Source organism: Cupressus sempervirens, chromosome 8 (genome assembly GCF_028749045.1).
Source record: "Cupressus sempervirens isolate cs-2001-9-10 chromosome 8, ASM2874904v1, whole genome shotgun sequence".
NCBI classification, from domain to species: Eukaryota; Viridiplantae; Streptophyta; class Pinopsida; order Cupressales; family Cupressaceae; genus Cupressus; species Cupressus sempervirens.
In genome coordinates, this window is record NC_143125.1 from 421,927,275 (window position 1) to 421,948,518 (window position 21,244).

The following is a 21,244-nucleotide window of genomic DNA, read 5'->3' on the forward strand; positions in this document are numbered from 1 at the left end:
CAACCATTATACTTCATATGCGCTTTCTAGAACCTTTTCTAAAGAGGACCTTTGAAACCCATGACATGGGGAAAATTGATAATTATGCTAGAAATGTGCAAATATTTGTTTTCAACAACTATACCTTACATGCAAGGTATTTTTTAGTGGCTAATATTCGCTAATTGGCTAATTTTGGGTAATAATTTATTTCTTAAAAATATTTAAAATCACCACATTTTTATAAAATGTAGTTATAAAAATATTTAAATAGTGTATAAGATTCGCCAATTAAATAATAGAAATTAGTTTTATTTTTCAAAATAATGTAAGATTCACCAATATTTTTATATCTCTTTTTCAAAGGGGGTTGCTTAAAGTTTACCTTGCTTACATGAACTCTTCAGAACCTTCTCTAAGAATTTTTTTAAACCTATAGATACGAGATATGCATCATACTTCATTCTCATGGAGAGGACACTTGAGTTGCAAGAGGCATTGCAACTGATGGTTATGACATTAGAGTAGGATTGGTTGCCTAATTCTAAATTAAAGCGAGGAAGGAGGGTGGAGTAGGTGGTGAAGATTGATGCTTTTTGAGCTGGTGCAAGATACATTGTTTCTAGCATTGCTTTAGTCTCCAAAGTTTTTAGATACAAGCATGCAAACCTAGCCCTGTAGAGGTGTATGACTGTACTGACAGTATGCTTGTGCAAATGAAGGCCATTGTAAAAGAGAAAGATGCTATACTGTTGATTTACAATGAACATACTTAGCCTATCATTCATTATTGATGGGAGAAGCTCAACACTTCTTTGCACATGGCTTCTCTATGCATTGAATCTGAAGTGCTATGTGCGTAGGCATGACATAGTTACCTCTATATAGGATGTTGAAGATGAGGTCCATGAAAGCCATTTGAAAAATGAATCATTCTACATAGGCTAACATCAATTGAGTGGACAAAATTTTCCACTCATAGGGGATAATTAGAAGAGGCCAAAATGGATAGGTAGACTATGGCACAAGACAATCCAAGTCTATGGTGGACAATGCACAGGCCAAAAATTCTCAGAACCACTCTAGTCATTTTGCCTATTGTCCTAGTTTTCTAGTTCTTTTGTATCCTGAGTTTGAATGTGATCATCTTTGGGAATATAATGTAAATATAGTGATATTGGTCATTTTCATTGTTCAAAGGAATGCGTTTGAGTATTTCAAACAGTTCCACATGTTATTCATAATATATTTTTAATAAGTATTTTAGTGCAATATATATTTGCATTGCATCTCCCTGTTATCATCATATCCAAACCCTTGGTCCCCTTGCCCTCAAGACCTGTCTTTGTGCCCCAGTCTGTGGAACATAACTTTTCTTGTAAAACGTTTGGGGATCAAGGTGTTCTCTAATAAAGAATGTAATTGAGTGCAAGCTAAATAAATTGTTGTAAGTTCAAGATAATTAGTAATTTGAAGTACTTAAGTTTGCTATTGCTGATTATAAATAAATTGATTATTTGGAAAAGTCAAAGCAATGGTTCACATGGATCACCACTTCTTAGGTGCTTATATTTTTTTGCATCACAATTAAATTATTAATAAATCTGAGAAAATGTTTAGCTTTGGCACCTTTCTTGTGTTGAGAGCAAGTCCGCTTACAAGCCTCAAACATGAGCAATCTCAGTTCTAATTTGTTTCTCCTAATTCTGAAGTAGAATAGTTAGCCACTGAAAGAATACACAATTACAATTCAATTACAATGAATTGTAAGAGGAAGTTTCAATGACATAATGGATGATTTGCTGCTCAATTGTATACAATTCACAATTATAAAGGTGAGAATCATGAACAAACCACACAATGTGCTGAAACGACTGATTCCAATTTTCATCGACTTCATATAGCTGGTCACAAAATGTGTTGAAAGACATGAAGCATAAAGTATAATAGATCTCATTGCCTGAATTACACGGGTACACTGACTTACAAGAGGAATTTGCTCCTAAAAAATGCATGGTTAACTGCCCAAATAATATGCAATATGTGAGGGTGCAAGTGTTGGGTGAACCAAATCACACAAATGGAGATGCATAAAAAATTCAGGCTCAGTGGTATGATAAACCAATCCTTATGAAATGTCACTTGTCTAGTCTCACTGAAAACACGCCTCTCTTCCTTCACTGAAAGACATGAAGCATGAAGCATAATAGTTAGCCATTGGCTGACTTACACAGGCACACTGACTTACTAGAGGAATTTACTACTAAAAAGTGCATGGTTAACTGCCCAAATAATTTGCAATATGTAATTTGAGGGTGCAAGTGTTAGGTGAACCAAATCACACAATGGAGATGCATAGCAAAATCAGGCTCAGCTGTATAATAAACCAATCCTTATGAAATTCTGCTTGTCTAGTCTCCCTGAAAGTACGCCCTCTCTTAGGTAATTTGGCAAACAGAAAGTTTACAGTTTAACAAAATATTTGCAGAATAAGGGTGACTATGAAATGTTTGCAACAGATTATGGAGTCGGGAAAATGATGAATGTGATACAATATAGGAGTTGATAACAAATATTAGGAGTAAAGCTCTGACCTTTACCCTGCTGTATCTACAATCCAGGTGGAAGGATGCATGGTGCTGGAAGGCACCAAGCCAAATGATGGTCGATTTGTAATATTAACTCCAATTTGGTTCCAGTTCCTTAATGTATTCAGGTCGCTGTAGTTGATGGAACCTCTTGTCATTGATATGAAAATTATCTACAACAGTATAAATTGCTAATAGTGAGCAGGTTTCCACAATCCATGAAAATTCTGTGAATGCTGCTTCTGAATTCGACTGTGGTAGTATTATTTCTTCAACGTTTTGATCACACTCCACGATGCATCGTCAGGAATATACTTCTAACAATTGGATTTGAATCGCAATTCCCTCTCATGAAGGATCTCAATAATAGTGAGTAGATTTTCACACTCCATGATAATTCTTTGAATACTGCTTCTGGATCTGATTGTGCTAGTATTTTTTCATGAATATTTTGAATCACACTCTGTGATCCATCATCAAGAAACATTGATCCAAAACGTTGATGAAAAAATATTAACACAATTGAATTCATAAGCAACATTCAAAGTATAAATAGTTCCCAATACGCACTCTATGCAAGTTCATATCATCAACTTCTGTAATATGAACACTGGAAATATTCCTTCAAGGTCTGTTATCATATCATTTTTGATACTACATGAAGTGGCCCTTGATCGTTCTAAAGCCATGATGAAAGACATTGACCTAGTTTGTCATAATAATTTGATCTTCTAATTATAGAGTTTCTATTGTGTGAATGCAAAGATCTATTTGACAAATAATAGCACTGCCTTGAAATATTTACTTCTGTGCTTCAGGATGGTCTCCCGACGATATGTATATTCCGTCAATATATCGAATACTAAACATAGATTCGTGCACATATAAGGATTGGAACTGTATTTCAATATAATCTTCCACATGAAACATAAAGAGACAGAAGCTTTTACAAGGATAATCAGAATCATTCCTTAGCCGGTCGATAAGATACAGTCTGCCATGTGCTTCGCGAAGGTCAAATCAATGCTTCCCTGGACTGGGAAATGATACCTTCTGTGACATATATTTCTAACTCAGTCCATGGCTTCAAGATCCACAAAGTGATAATGATTGCAAATGAATGGTGATCGAACACTCAAATTTGAAATTTCAGTTACTGTGATTCATGTGAGATGTTGCCTCCCAAAATGATCAGAAAATGTACAACAGAGGATTGAGACGTCAAAACAGAAAAACCATTGACATACAACTATCAAATTTATTGCAATGCCAACTCCTGAAATGAATAATACTTCTGATGCAGTAATCTTCATTAATTTGACAGTCCTCGGAGCTACAATTTTGTCTCCAATGGAGACTTCACAAAATCGTACGGTTGAGCAGACTAGGGTGGCCGTGAACCACTGAAACTGCAAATGTTTAAATCCAAGATTTGTTATGAGACGAGATAAAAATTTGAGATTCCTCTCATCTGATTGATGCAAGTCGGCCCAAAAGATGGCACCAAAATGCAGATAGGTCCACAAGTTACAAATAGGATGGGGCCCAAAATATTAAATAATTCCCTTTAAATAAAGGAACATTACACCTTAGAAGTTAGAACTACTTAGGGAGCTATGATAGTTAAATTTTATTAGTTTCAATTTAAGATTATGCAATTGTCATCATGTTCAATTAATTCATTATTTATTATTATTTTAATTAGCAGTAGTGGTCTGAATGATATGACATTTACCTCTGATGTTTAGCTATATGATCATTTTTATAAAGAATGTGATTGAGTATATACTTTACACTGTTAGTTATTGCAATGCTCTCATTTGAAATATCTAAATTAATTTTTCCATAGAATATATTTGGTACCTTACTGAAACATACATTGCCATCTAATTTTAAGTAAATGTGGTGAGCTTTACCTATTATTGATAGCATGCTGATGTTTCAAAGGTTAGCACTCAATGACTCGTTTGACTATAGTCAATAACTAGAACAAGGTAATGTTTGAAATTAGGACCACCTTGCTGAAAAAAAACATACATATTGACTATTTATAAGTACATGTGTTGAGCTTACTCTTTTGCTGATATTATGATGCAAGTTTCTCAGTTGAGAAAGTAAAAAGTCATCAGTGCTGTTGCAATGGAGATAATATGATAGCTTAGCTATAAAATTTCAGAAGCCACTTCTTGTCATAAGTGATATTTATATATGTTCTCAATATCATAAAAGAAATGGAATAGGTGCTTTGATATAATTGTACTCATTATACTTGAAAATAAGATGACTTAATGTGTTGAAAGTTTGCTAAAATGGCAGGCGATCATTTTTCTTGCAGGAAGATTTATGGCAAGCTGCTTTTCCAGTAGGCACAGAGGTTTGTAGAAATATGCTGCTCCTACGAAATCAAATTTATCTTCAAATTGTTCAAATATGCTAGTCTCAAGAAATCTCTAGATTGGAAATTGAATGTCTTAGGACCTAATTACTTTGTCTGCTAAATTCATAATATAAATGTTCCCACTCTTTGGGATTGGATTCAAGTGATATTATTCCAGGTTATATGTTCTGAAAGCTACCCCTTAATTCATTTTTACATATGTTTATGTATTTTTTAAATTTAAATTTATCTTTAAATTGCTCTTTTAAGCCAGTTAGAAAGTTCCACTAGAGTGTTGAGATTTAAAAATGATCCAAGCCTGATTCTGTTACTTTTTGTTAACAGTGGGATAACCTTGATTCTGTTTATAAGATTAATTGGGATTTCTCAAATTTGGAGGTATGACATTGCCTCATAGCATAGTCATTTTTTTTGTTTTTTTTGTCGCAGCTTTGCATATATGCCATTATTTGTTTTGCTACTGCTTAATTGATACATAGATAGATATTTTGATGTAATTTCTACTTCAGGAAATGATCTCCGAATCTTACTTTGCATATATTAGTGCTTATGTAAGCAACTTCAAACAAGAGTGTTTTGTACTACATGCTACTTAATGGTGGGCAAGTATTTATTAAAATTTATTATTGTAATGCCCAGAGAGCATTTGAAGAAAATGGAGTGCTTTATGGAAAGAGAGTGTATCTCTTTGGTTGCACGGAACGTAAGGGCCTTTCCTTCTTACAACATTTGAGTGTCATTTTTTTGCTTTGTTTATATTATTCTGGTTGTGTGTAAATTATAGCTCAGCTAGAAATTATGGTATGAAGCAGTGAGAACTAGTCATTTGTGGTAGCTTATAGTGTGTCTTTCTTGGTCTTTGCAGTGCCTTCCAAGTTTTTGTAGTATTCTCACACTGACTTTTATGTTTAATTGCATGCAGCTCAGCTAGTTTTTTTTTATGGTCACAGCAAAATTGTTTGTATTCCAGTCATTGTAGCGGTAACTCATCCTTATATTTATCCTGTTATTTAGAAGTCTAACACACTTCTGCATATGCTAAAGTACAGAATAATTTCTTTTATTGTCTTAAAAGACATTCAATGTGATTTTCATTTTTATTTTGTGTTTCCTTGGTTGTTTCAATTATACATTTTTTGTTCGGGCTGCTCATATGTTGTCCTTAAAATGTAAAAGTTTAATTTTAAAAATACATTCATGGCAAACATTGTCGGACATTATTCTTCACCATATAACTGAGTACTTCAAAATATTTTGTTCTTTTATGAGCTTATCTATTATTGTTCACTGACATGATAGAGTAGCTTCCCACGAGAACAATATTTCATGGCTCATTTCTATATTGTGCAAACTGCTTGATTTTATTTTTATCAGTATATTTTGAGATATGTGGTCTTATGGACAGTCTAAAGATAGTATTGCACCCCGCTGATTTAATTTGTCATACTTTTCTGCATCATATTATAATAAGCATTACATTTTTCTGAACAGGTTACTTCCCCATTCCCGCCCTCTGATAAAATAGAAATTAAGTCTGTTCAAATGGAAGGAGAGACTGTGGTGCCAATGAAACAGATGAATATGGATTGGGTTCCATATATACCCTTGGAAAACAGGTATCTGTTCACACAAGTGTATTTATATTTCTGTTTAGTATTTTACTGCCTTCCAATTTAGTCTCGAAATTTCCCTTTGTTATTATGGCTCAATTTTTGATATAAATTCTTGCTTTGGAAATTGTCTCTGGAAACTGCAGGCTTAGTCGAGTTGAAAGTTTGAAATCTCAAATTTTTACAATCCAGTGCACTCAAAGAAGGTGAGTTTTACTAACCAAAATTTGAAATTGATAAAATTGTTTATTGATGTCTTGTAATATCAGATTATATTTGAAGAAATGTCTTGGTACTCTCTGTTCGATAATGCTAGAACCTTTTCCACTTCTTAAAGAATGCTGCTCATTTTTTTGCAAGAATTCGATACTTACAAGGCAGGTTCCATAGAGTAGGTGGTTTACGGTCTCTAACTTTACAGGACCCTTGTAATTGACAGTATTATGTTTTTTTGCAACCCTGCCACAATTCTATGTTACTTTTCTCCTTGAAGCCCTTTCTTTTGTGAAGAAATAGAATCCTATGTGCAGAATCCACATGACATGGCACTTGGTACATGCTAATCATTGTGTATATTGTTAGTATTTCTCATTGATGATTGAGCTGTCTTAGTATTGAGGTTATTGTGCTACATTTTTGGTAGTGGTGATAGCATCCTTAGTAGTGGTGATTGGTTGTTGACTGATTGGATCTGTTGTATACTCATTTTTACACATCACCATATGTGAGGTTGAAAGAGCTCGTCACATTGTTAGTGGGTATAATAAGAGGTAACTGATCCTGTTTGTGTGATAAGTACGAGTATACTCAAGAATTGATGTGTAACGGATTCCTTGCATATAATTTTCATGATTCCTTGCAGAGTTAACAGACTCCTTGCAGAGTTTGTTCATGATTCCAGTTTGGCAATGAGGGCAAATGCTGCCACTTGTTTGAAAACCGGCCTCAGCAAACCAAACCAAATATTTGGAAACACATATACAGGTGCTGGTGATGTGCGTTAAATCTCTGGCTGCGAGAATCAAACATAGGTGTAATAGTTGTAATGTGATCACTCAATTTCTTTGTGCGTCAGTAGTTTTGTTAAAAAGTTGATGTCAGGAATGTATCGGAAGCACTGAATACTTCTTCAAAAACTCACCCAGTCTATTGAAATGTAATAATGAGATTTCCGTGTTGCATATGGAGGCAACGAGCCCCGTTGGCATTTTAAAGTGTTCGCAAGCGCGTACAGGAAATGGTGATGTGTGTTTTCTTTCCAAAACCAGCAGAATGAATCATGGACGTGACACTTGTGCACGGTAGAAAAATGATCTCTGCTAGAACGTCCACTGTTATTCTGGAGTTGGCATTTTCTCTGGGTGTGTTGAAGGGTGAAAAGGACAAAATCTGAGAATAACGTCCACTGTTTTGGGAGCTACTGTAAAAGAGAAAACCGAAAATGAATCTCTGAAAATGCCAGGACGTCATAAGAAAAAAGGGTCGAACAGGACTGAGTTTTTGGGAGATAAAAAAGGACTGTTTGGAGCTGGCATTTTATTAGACAAGACAAGCCATTTTTGTATCCCGGAGTTTGAACTGATATATTTAAGACTGTGTGGTGTGAAAACAACTTTGGATTGTTGAAAGATTAAACAAGGTGGGTTATGATAGCAATTTATACAAAGCTCTTAAGGCTGTAGCAGTTATGAATGGCATGACAGAAGATGAATTCACGAACATTGGGTGAGCAAAAGACAATGAGATGAGTGAGAGCTGAGTGTAGAGAAGGGAGTTTTGAGCTGTATCTGAACTACTCATAGTTGCTGTGCGGTTGGTGGGGAAAGAGTTTTAAAAAGGAGACTGTGATAGTATATCGGCTTAATCAAATAAGTGGTGTTGATGACTTTGACTCAAGATTTTGCATCTGCTCATTGTAGTTGTGAAGACTGAGAGTGCCACCAATCCAATCTCAGACCTTTTTTTTTACTTTTTTGCTTGAAAGATGAAGGTTTGAAATATGTATTAATGTGCTGTTGTTTGAATGGTTGCGGCCATTCACAGTTGAGTTGGAGCTCTTAGATAGGTTGGAGCCTAAGTTGAATTGCTAGAGTTGTAGCTCTTTTGTACTGGGTTGACCTTTGCTGATTGCTCAGTGAACCTTGGTTTTTACCCAAAAGAGTTTCCATGTGATAAATTTTGTGTGTCACTGTCTTCTGTTATTAAAATTTTCAAAATACTGATTCACCTCCTTCCCCTCTCAGTATCTTCTGTATTTTCCTATATGTTGTGCTATGAATGAGCAACAAACATATGTCTAAGAAGACTATAGTTGTTTATGCCATAGAAAGGTTTATATAATTTATTAATTTCCAAATTTTTAACTGAATTGTTGCTTCTTAAATAACTCTCTTTCCATTATCATCAAACATATCAAAATACTTCTTTAAGTGGCCCTAAATTGCAGTGAGCTGTCAAGTTTTTAGCAGCATTAATAACTGTCATAGGGGGCTTACGAGTACTAGGTTTCATCTTCTTGCTTCTTGTCTCTTCATCAGATGGCTTTGCCTTTATGACTTTAGCTGCTTTTACCCCTTCTGGTCTTAACTCTTTAATTGCATCATCTGAATTCTTCTCTTCATCATCACCTGCTTTTGTACCCTGATATTTTTTTGTGCTCTTTTCTTTACCTTCTTATGAGACGGTTTAGGTTGTTCTTGATGTTTAGGATTGACCATCTTAGATGTAGAGGCTGCCTTTGGAGTAGTTGTCTTAGGTGTAGTATAAGGCTTTGCAGGTGGACTAGTTTAAGATGGAGCAAACCTCCTTGCCTGTCTAGATGAGGATGCAACAGGAATAGTGCTTCGAGTAGCTGCATCAACATCAATTGGATCCTCTGCTGCCTCTTCTCCTCTTCTTACCTTCTTTTTCCTTTCTTCTCTTAATTTTATAACAGGAATACCCAAATCTTCTGCCAATGCCTCTAGCTCTTTTCTTATTCTTCTCTTTCTACCAGGTTTGTCGACCTCCAAAAACCTATAGACTTTTCTCCTTGTCTGTACCAAACCTCTCTTCATATGGATCTATGGGTTTGTTCAACAAATCTTGTACATAGAAATCAAGAAGAGTAGCATCAACTGTATAACCCGTCAACATAACCCATGAAGTTCTTGGTTGAATTGCTTCCATCAAGCAACTATTTGTCTCAACCATGAAGCATATAAAATCCTATTATTTGTCAATAATTTTCATAGGGAATTCTGTACTTCAAGTGCATCGGCTCTTTGAAATTTTGAAATAACCCCAAAAGTACTTCTCCTAGTCTTGCTGTCAAGCATAAAATAGAAATCTCTGATTTGAACTGCCACTGGTCTATCGGTATTCCATTCAAAATCACCAACACTGGGGAATGATTCATGAAGTAGAAGAAATTATACAGAACCAAAGAACCATACTTGAAGATTTGCTTTTTGTCTTTCTTTATCTTTGCAAGGTTCTCCAATAGCCAAACTATCAAAGCTTCACAAATATCATACTCACCATTTTCTTTAGCCATACTATAAGCTGTATGCATGACTGTGCTGGAAATCGAGTTATCTTTTCTTGAATGATATACCTTCTAACCAAATACCATAGCGTTGAACCTTACATGAAGTTGGATAATATTTTTACTAATTGCTCTCTTATCACACTGTGAACCAATAAGATCGGTGACCAAATTGTTCTTAATGGACTTTGCAGATGCATTGAAACCAATAATTGTCTCAGGAATGTCCCCAGTGATCTTATAAATTCTGTTTAACCAAATGAATTGATCATGGATTCTACTCAAGCCATATCTTGTCCACACTCTCTCATCAAAAGTAAGAAATGTCATACTTTGTGCAAGCTTCTTTTCTTTTAACACCTTACTACTCATGTCTCAGACCCGAATTCACAGACAAGTCCTTCTATAGCTGATGATGCCCTAGTTCATATATATGCCATTATATCCTCTACGTGAAGCACTGTAAGGAATTGAAGAAAAAACACCATTTGGATAATCTTCCTTACTTATAGGGATGTTACTTGAATTTAGGTCTGGGACAGTTGATGATGTCTACGATTTGGGGCTTGTTCATGAAATGTCTGTTGATCAGTTTTAATCTCTTAAAAATTGCCTTTCTGAGTCAAGTACTGAAAAGCCATTATGACCATTCATGCATCTAACTTTTTGTTGTAATAAATGCTCCATACTGTTGCTCATGTTTGGTTCTCAAATTGTGATACAAAAATCAATCTGCAAATCTTTGAAACTTGTATAGATTCCTGCATAGATGATTTAATCATGTTTTGCAAACCTTGATAAATCAGAATGCAATGTTCACATCTGTATATCAACTCGAATCATGGGATTGTAAGGATTTTTCATGAAAAACTTCCCCTAGGATGAAGGCTTTAATTAAATTCTGATAGGAAACTTGTACATCAGATTCAGGTGTGGACCCACCATTAGCATCAAGATGACTCTTTGGTGCCCATGTCTTGCTCATCTGCTTTTTGATCTCTTCCACATCAACCTTCTGTTTGGCCTTTTCATTGTTCTGCATGTGATTGTTATTGACCAGATCTCTTATGTTTAATTTCACACTTCCAAGTCTACAAAATTTTGCAATATGACCAGTATTGTTGCATTTATAACATGTCACATTGGATTGACCATTCCTGTAGTCATCTAATTTCCTCTTGATCTGCAATTCTTAGCAGTGTCCAAAATTCTTAGCAATTTATTGCATACAAAGCATCTACCATTGAAATTTTGAGCATTAGGCTGTCTTACCAGAGACTTCTTAGGATTGCCATTCAGATTTTCTGATGAAGGATTGCTTTGACTTCATCTTGAGCTTTCACCCTCTTCAAATCCAGGACCTTGTGTACTACCTTTCATTCTCTGACTAAGTTGTGTAAAAAGCTTTGTTGATCTGGCTTTGAACTTCTATGTGTATTATTTGCAGTAGTAAGTTCTTTTCTCAAGATCTTATTCACTCTCTTAAGTTCTTGCTCATAAATCCTGGATTCTTCAAGCTTATGCTGCAATTGTCCAACTTCACTATTCAATCTGTTGCATTCATCAGATTTGTCCTTCAAGGATTGCTCAAGATGTTCTTCATTCTTCCTCCTTGATACAATCTTCTTTGTCATCTTCATCACCATAGCTTCCATCTTATGCATCAGGTTTTTATTTGCAGTAGTAAGTTCTTTTCTCAAGATCTCATTCACTCTCTTAAGTTCTTGCTCATAAATCCTTGATTCTTCAAGCTCGTGCTGCAATTGTCCAACTTCACTATTCAGTCTGTTGCATTCATCAGATTTGTCCTTCAAGGATTGCTCAAGATGTTCTTGATTCTTCCTCCTTGATACAATCTTCTTTGTCATCTTCATCGCCATAGCTTCCATCTTATGCATCAGGTTTTCTTTGTCTTCTGCAAGCTGCTCACATCTCGAGGCTTGAGTATCATCATTCGAGTTACCTTTCTGCTTCAGCTTCTCAACTTGTCCTTTCAAAGTCTTAATGAAATTTTCAGCTTCCTCAAGTCCTTTTCAATTCCATGTTCCTGGCATTAGATTGATCATGATCTTCAAGTGCAACCAGGAGCTGCTTGAAAGTTGAAACCATTGAATTGCCCATCAGGACGTTCCTCAAACTGCTAGACTTTGTCGGAGGCACAAAGCTCTGATACCAAATGTGTTATTAAGGAACATTGAAGGGAGAGAGGGAGTGGGGTGGGGAGGGGGTGAATTAGAGTTTGACAATTTTTAACTTTGTATATCTGACTCTTTAACCATAAATAAAATGCAGTAAAGAGTAAAGCACAAAAGCAAACGGCAAACATGCACAACATCATAACCCAATTCTTTTGCCTACAAGGGAAAACTATGATGCGGATGAAACTCACAAGATATACTGTGCAAAAATATATCAATGTGTTAAAGGTCTACAAAAGGAATGCACATGCATTCAGGCACACTGCCTAGAATTCACTGCTCAATTAAAATAAGGGTTACAACCTTAAGAAAGACTTACTGCCTGACAAGATATATGGACTACAATTCAAAATTGATGAACTGGATCACAAAATCTGAATATGCCAAAGCAGTTTCATTTAAGTACAATAATCTGAATCAATACACACCATCTGCTGAATCGAACCTCTGATCACATACCCTTTGCATACATACTATTCACATCATTTATTAAATCAACAAAGTAACTCGATCTTATATGTCCACAAACAAAATTAATTCAACACTAGGTCAACCATAAGAACATATTACAAAAATATTGTAATGTGTCGATGGTCAAATCCATATGCAAAACATATTGTGGACCTCCAACAACCACACATAATAAATCTCCCATGTTAGCTCAACAACCTCGAACTCAAAAGCAAATCAACAAATCAATCTGATAGGATCACATAACAATTTTCTGACATCTCTGTCCTTCATTGTTCATTTGAAAACTGGTTCTCAGATCCTTGTAACTCAAGAGCAGTGTCTCTTGCCAAAAAGCTTTCCAAGAATTTGTAACTTGTTTAGAAATAATACTGAATTAAAGTTTGAATTGGAATTTTTTGCAAATTTTTCTATTGGAAGACTAAGATTGTGTATTTCTTAAAGGTCCAATGCTAATTCTCTGGCTTGACCTCATTGCACACCACAATGTTAAATTCATTGATCTTCTGCAAATGTTTACATTTCTATAGATGATTCTATTTGGGCAGATTGCTAGAAGAGCAGACTTATAGATTTTGGTGTGTCTTCTAATTTACAATCTAGCCCTCCCTTATACCTAACTCAAGGGGCATGTTCATTGAATGGACATGTCCCTTTCTAGGTTGGCCTATTTAACAACATAATTGTTTCCTCAAGATTGGTGCTCATTCCAAGAGTTACTAATGGTTAGTAACTAACTAACTACACTAGTAAATAAGAAGGCTTATAAAAGCCACAAGGAAGATGTCGATCTGTCTAGAGGGGACAATATGTTTTATTGACTAATACTTTAAGGGAACTCATGCATCCAGATCAGACTGATCTGAAAATCAAAACACTTGTCTTGTCAAAGTTACAAGGAATTAACACTCCCTCTTAACTTGATAAGATAAGTGATAGAGACATATCTAGCAACATCAATAGAGATGACTAAGCATAGATATACACTCTATACCTTTCTGAATTTCAAGCATGATGTATCATTATACAAATGATACCTGTAAACACATCATATTAGAAATCTTGTAATATAAATTACCACCAAAGCTTGTGATCAAATCACTAAGCATCGTTTGTAATACAAACTATCAAATCACCTAGGCTTGTAACACAGGGTGTTTAACAAGGCTTGTGACATGAAGTATTACCTGAACTTGTGATAACAGTATTGTATAAAATGCAATACTCAGGATAAAGACTAGAGAATAATTAAATTCTCCCTTTACCCAAGTTGTGACGTTTGGAGATTTAGAAATGTCATTGTCACAACATGATCTTGATTTCGTCAAGATCTAGATTCTACCAGCAATCCATTACTAGAATGCCTTACACAAGATAAAATCCGGAGAATAATTAAATTCTTCCTTTATCCAAGTTGTGACTCATAGACACTGACAAGCTCATATCACAACATAATCCTGAATTAAGATCTGTCAGTACAATGGATAAAATCCGAGAATAATTAAATTCTTCCTTTATCCAAGTTGTGATTCATAGACATAGAAATGCCTCCATTACAACATGATCTTAATTTCATCCAAATCTGCCAATAGTTCTCTATTGGTCAAAACATTATCTTAGAGACCGTCATCTCTTATAATGTCTTTATACAAGTGTTCATTATTTCAAAAATCATCACCTCTTAAATAACAAACACAAATGGTGAAGCCCCATAACAGTCAATATCCTGATAATAATATAAATTATCATAAGAATACAAAACAATTCAATCATACCTGGATCTTTCCTGAGATGATTACTCTCAGAGAGGTTTGATAAGAATACCTGCTTTCTAATTTCCAGTACTTAAGGATAAAGTCTAGAGAATAATTAAATTCTCACTTTATCCAAGTTGTGATTCAGAGACATCGAAATGTCTCTTTCACAATTCAAGATTTGCCAGTAGTCCTCTACTGATTTAAAACACCCTAAGATCATTTGCTATCATAGCAAATTCATGTTGGAAGATTCTTTTCTATTACTGCAAACTAATGCTGCAAGACTATTTGCTGAGAAATGCTTCCACAACATGATGTTTATAAAGGTAGGCCCATCAGATGGTTGCTCGCTTTAGATTTTTCAATACTCCTACTGGATATCAAATCTTTCGAGCTCCTTATTCAAGGTTGCCTTGATGAGATGTTAGACTCCCTCTGAATCCAAACTTCTTTCCTACAAGAACATTCTTCAGAAAACAAAATTAAGGCATATACTCTTCTTATAAAAAATACAAATGAAAGATATTATAGACATAAGGTAAAAGAAGAGCTCAAGTACAATAGATACTTATCTTTCCATCATAACCTTGATGAAAACTTTTGTACTTTATGAGTATACACTATCTTGGCATGGTACACTCAATCTAAGTTTGTATAACCTAGATCCTAGGGAGTCAACTTGATCTTCTAGGTACTCTCTTTGACATATAACCTTCTTATAAGATTATACTTATGATTTTCTGCTACAAATTCTTTATTACTCGGGAATCAATAAAGCATGGTCTACTCCCTTTGAGTCAAGATTCAGCATTGCAAATCATTTAGCTTCTCCTTTTGTCAAGAAGGCATACCATGCTAATATCTATGATCTTAGTGTCACAGCATGATGTCACTTTATTCCCTCCTTTCTAAGAGGACCAATACTAATAATCTGAATAGACATAAGGTTATATAGAATGCATCTTTTCTAAGTCCACAATCATTAACACTCCCTCTTGGACTTGAGGGAAGATCAGAAATGCCTTGAGTAAAATGTTTATCTTAATGATCTATAGTCTCATGATGTAATCTTTATCCATGTGTATCTCATCGAGCTATCTTCAATGATGAACTCCCTCTCAAAATAATCAAGTTTGTCTAAGATGATAGAATCAATTGTTCTTATTCCAAGGTTCCCTTTTATAGTGGATCAAACTTATTCTGAATGGGAGTTTCCGGCATTTGGCTTACTTGTTGTAAATTCACCAAATGTCTCCATATCTTATGATTAAAAAATCAAACTCTCTCATTTTGAGTCTTGACAGGTGCCAAGAAAACTTTCTAACTTTCTAACTTGATGCCATCTCCCCTTCTGGAAGAACACGTAAGCAATTACCAGGAACTGACACACAATTCTATATACTACTGATCATAGAATGGAATACATCAATCAACCCGGTACGTCAATTAATCATTCGCATTACTTCGAATAACAACAATACACGTCTTTTCAAAATTATTGTGACAAATAAATATATAAGTTCCCCTTTTTACTTCACAATTTCAAATAAGGCTCCTAGGCTTCATGCTAATATTGAAATGTCAATATAGATTCCTTCTAATATTTAGCAAAATATAATGGAGCCTGCCACAAAGAATCGTGGCTATTCATCAACATCAGTATATCATCTTTCGGAAATACTATTCCCATCCTTGGCAAAAATGGACTCTTTTACAGACAATTGATAATGTCCTCAACTTAATATTTCATTATATTCTCTGAATATGACAAGGTCTATATCGAATCATCGTACGCCTTCAACTTGTAACTCTAATATTCCCTAAATCATCCGAATTGCACAACGACAATTCAAGGTGAGAATCATGGACAAACAATTCAACGACCATTTAGAACATTTCCTTTTAGTTTATCACTTCTTTATTAAGAAATGAATTTTTCTTCAAATAAAATATATCTAACTCCACGTTGTGATCAACATTCCACAAGGAATCATTTTGGTACAATCACATTTGACGTTATGACCAAAAAACATTTAGACGTTGGTCGTAGCTTATTCCCATAGCAAACCTATCATACATTTCAATTCATCCAAGGGCAATGATATCGTGTCAGACGTAAAGGAATTTTATATTTTCCTTGTTCTCCGTATTTTTGAGGATTATAAAGGACATGGCCTTTTTCCTATTTTGAATCTCCAAAGTATTGATGTTGTCGATTACTTCTATCGCCCTATGTATCTGATGTTCACAATGATTGTGTCCTCATAATATTCTCATTAATCCGAAGTCGTCTATTGTATGCTTGTTCTCACCACTGCCGGTTTGGATGAATAGTACATTGATAGTACAAAATGTTGGCTGCGTGCTTGGTTGTGTCCAATTTCTTCTCTTTGTTTCTACCTGCTAGAAGAAGAGCGATAGTCTAAGCATTCTCCAAATATGAGTTTGTTTGTAAATTTCTCCTATGAGTGCAGGAATAATGTCATTCCTATCTTCCGTAATCTGTTGTTTAACTCTACTAGCCTTTCATTCCCTCTTGCACCCCTGAATAGATTAGATCCAGGGCCATGCACAAATGACGTAGTACTTGCCAATGATTTCCTTCTCGAACTTATCTCTTGTGAATCTCTGATTTAATGATAACACCATTGCTCAAATAGTACATTGATAGTACAAAATGTTGGCTGTGTGCTTGGTTGTGTCCAATTTCTTCTCTTTGTTTCTACCTGATAGAAGAAGAACGATAGTCTAAGCATTCTCCAAATATGAGTCTGTTTCTAAATTCCTCCTATGAGTACAGGAATAATGTCATTCCTATCTTCTGTGATTTTTCATTTAACTCTACTTGCCTTTCGTTCCCTCTTGCACCCCTGAATGGATTAGATCCAGGGCCATGCACAAATGACGTAATACTTGCCAATGATTTCCTTCTCAAACTTATCTCTTGTGAATCTCTGATTTAATGATAACACCATTGCCCGAATGTCTCCCTAGTACCCCATGATCTGGATTCTAGTGAAAAATAAATAAATTATCCTTACTAGAAAGGATGGTACTGTTGTTTTATCAATTCCCTGAGATTAACTTTGACTAGTTCGGGTGCATTTAGTGGAAATATTCTACACCGAAGAAAAAAAATCCTCCCATCTTTGCACATATTCAATCGTTCATAAAATGTTCTGTCATTTCCTCCTAAACTTTGCTCTTCAGATCTACCTTCTAGTTTGCAATACTAATCTGAAGGAACATGGCTCTGATACCATGTTAAATTCATTGATCTTCTGCAAATGTTTACATTTCTATAGATGATTCTATTTGGGCAGATTGATAGAAGAGCAGACTTATAGATTTCGGTGTGTCTTCTAATTTGCAATCTAGCCCTCCCTTATACCTAACTCAAGGGGCATGTTCATTAAATGGACATGTCCCTCTCTAGGTTGGCCTATTTAACAACATAATTGTTTCCTCAAGATTGGTGCTCATTCCAAGAGTTACTAATGGTTAGTAACTAACCAACCACACTAGTAAATAAGAAGGCTTATAAAAGCCACAAGGAAGATGCCGATCTGTCTAGAGGGGACAATATGTTTTATTGACCAATACTTTAAGGGAATTCATGCATCCAGATCAGACTGATCTGAAAATCAGAACACTTGTCTTGTCAAAGTTACAAGGAATTAACACACAGTTCCATCAATACAACAATGCATATGAATTAGTGTGCTAACAACAAGCCTTTTATCATTCTATAGAGAAAACAATTGCACATTAAACTCAACGAACATAGTATTGAATTATACGTGTCCCTTCAATTTCTAGAACATATGCAATCTCTTTGTTCTGTTGTTCAAAGCATTCTTGAGATCAAGCATTATTATAGCCTAAGAATAATTTACGAAAAGCACCAAATCAGACTTGGCACCTGTCAAGTTTGTCCTTGCTTCTCTTGCTTTATCATCATGAGCAAGACAAAGATCTATCTTCCCAAGCATCAACAAATCTAACAGTTTTGACCCAAGCTTCTGACTCAACCTTAAAAGCTAGCTAAATCCATGAATAGGATTGCATATTCCTGTTTTTCCAAATGAACTGTTTGTTCCACCAAATCTTGGCCATTGGACAATAATTTGTGCCTTTTGCACAGATTGATCTTTTTCTCATTATTTAAAAGTTGCTAAAGAGGGAAAAACAACTTACCGCTCCTATATAGCTGAATTGCCACCCATTAATGATGTTCCCTTGATCTTCCCTGATTGACAGCAACTAATCAGATTTATCGAGGACAAGCAATGTACTTCTTTTGATCATACATAAAACTATTCCGGGGGTTCTCAATACCCCATGAACAATATATTCCAAATTTCTAAATCTTCTACTACATTCTCAACAACAATAAGCTTGAATAGTTTCAAGATCTCCTATAGAAGCACCTTCTTGATGTAGGCTGCAAGTTACTTAGTTCTGTAGTAGATGAGACACTTAATGCCCGAATCTTTCAGAGAAGCTTGTTGGCAGTTAAAAATGGATGTTACAAAATGTTAATGCTAAAAAATACACGTAATTGAAAAGGACAATCAATTAGGATTGGATGATCAGAAGAACCACAGGAAGGACAGAGCATTAACGTTGATTGACTACACCTAGATGCACAAATCTGAAACAAACCCTCTTCAAAATATCCCAGATAAATATTTGAAGCTGCTGGCATAAATGTGTTGCTGCTGCCCAAGATACTGAAGAGTAAGAAGTTTTACCCAATTGGAAGCCTACTCATTTGTATACATTTTTTAATGCCAAACACTTCCACATCCAAAACTCTGTTCTGAATTGTAAAGTTTCTGCAAATTCTATTATAAAATCAGACCTTTCTTATACCCTTGGGTTGCTGTAGATAATCTTCTTTAACTTCTGAATGTAGGAGAAGTTATCAGAATATTGAATGTTGTTCTGAATTTAATTGTCTCTGCAATAAATTCGTATGGGGCAGTATTGCTTGAAGGAGCAGACTTATGTTAATTGTGTATCCTCAAACTACAATAACACCCACCTATTATACATTGACCAAAGGGCATGTCCCTCAAAGGGACATGACCCTCTCTAGGTCAGCCAATACTACACTTACATAAATCGGTGTCCAATAATGGAGATAATACAAACATTAACTAACATAACTGTTTAGTTATAGTATGTGCTAAACATGAATATTTCCCAAGGATCGCTGCCCATCCTTTTACCAAGTGTAAAGTATATAATGCTTTAAATGGTATGCAAGGGGAGAAGATTATGGTGCAGTCTACACTCTCAAACCAGTATGATATCACTGCTATAAATTTAACACTCCTTAACTTGATAATCATACTGAGAGATAACATATTTAGCATCATCAATTACAATGAATAAGCATAGATTGATGCTCTATATCTATCTGAATCTTCTGAGCAAATGGCATCATGGAACACATGATACTGAGTCATATAACCATCTTGTGATATGACTTATCACTTATGCTAGTTATGTCAGTATTGCATGTAATGCAATACACATAGGATAAAATCCGAAGAATGGCTAAATTCTTCATTTATCCAAGTTGTGACTCATAGGAACTAGTAATCCTATATCACAACTTGATCTTGAGTTAAGATCTACCAGAAAACAGGATAAAGTCTGAAGAATAAATTCTTCCTTTATCTAAGTTGTGATTAATAGGCATAGAAATGCTTATGTCACAAATGATCTTAAACTCACCTAGATCTAACAGTAGTTCTATATTGTTCAATACATTATCCGAGGGATCGTCATCTCTAATAATGTCTTTTATACAAGTATTCATTACCTCAGAGATTGTCACCTCTAAACAATGAATGCAAATGGTGGAGGCCATAATAGTCAATAGCCTGACAATAACATTATTTTATTAATAATTTAAAGAATACAAATAAATTACAATTCAACCATACCAAGTATTTTCCTGAAGTGATCTATCTTCACTCTAGAGAGAGCTTTGGTGAGAATATCTGCTGTCTGATCTACAGTGCAAATGTATTCTAATTTTACAGTATTCCTGTCTACCATATCTCTTGCATAATGGTAAGGAATTTCAATATGCTTGGACCTGTCATGAAAAATTGGATTCACCGAAAGCTTGATGGAACTCTGATTATCACAATGAATAATCGTAGGATTCATGGCTTGCCCAAATAATCCCACGAGTAACTTTGTAAGCCAAACTATTTCCCGCTAGGCCATCGCTTCTACAATGTATTCGGTTTCTGTGGAATGTTGTGCTACTGAAGACTGTTTTCTGCATATCCAAGATATCATTTTTTATCCTAAACTGAAACAACATCCTAAAGTATTTTTTCTATCTTTAGCACTTCCACCCCAATCTGAGTTAGTGAATCCATGTAAATCTAAGTCAACTTTCTCATATTTATGCCCAAGATTAAGAGTTCCTTGTAAGTATCTCATAATGTGTTTGACTGCAACTAGGTGAATCTCCTTTGGCTCACACATAAACTGACTTAAGACATTAACAACATAGCAAATATCAAGTCTTGTATTTACCAAGTACCTAAGGGACCCAATCATCTGTCTGTAGAGAGTAGAATCTATGGAAGGTGATTCTGCTACTGCTTCTTTAAGTTTATGTAGATTAGTCTCCATTGGAGAAGACATAGACTTGCAATTCCACATTCCAAATCTCTGATGTATACTTCC

General features: G+C 35.0%; 1 protein-coding gene across 2 annotated transcripts in view; it reads left to right on the forward strand.

Annotated features, from left to right (window-relative positions):
* Positions 1-21,244, forward strand: part of LOC149543035 (protein HEAT INTOLERANT 4-like) — a 77,939-nt gene that overhangs the window by 39,570 nt on the left and 17,125 nt on the right. For both annotated transcript variants that reach the window (XM_089797968.1, XM_089797969.1), the window contains exons 2-7: positions 4,903-4,941; positions 5,290-5,343; positions 5,605-5,668; positions 5,888-5,946; positions 6,457-6,581; positions 6,722-6,781. In XM_089797968.1, the coding sequence (XP_089654094.1) occupies positions 4,903-4,941; positions 5,290-5,343; positions 5,605-5,668; positions 5,888-5,946; positions 6,457-6,581; positions 6,722-6,781 (401 nt within the window). The remainder of the gene's footprint in view (positions 1-4,902; positions 4,942-5,289; positions 5,344-5,604; positions 5,669-5,887; positions 5,947-6,456; positions 6,582-6,721; positions 6,782-21,244) is intronic.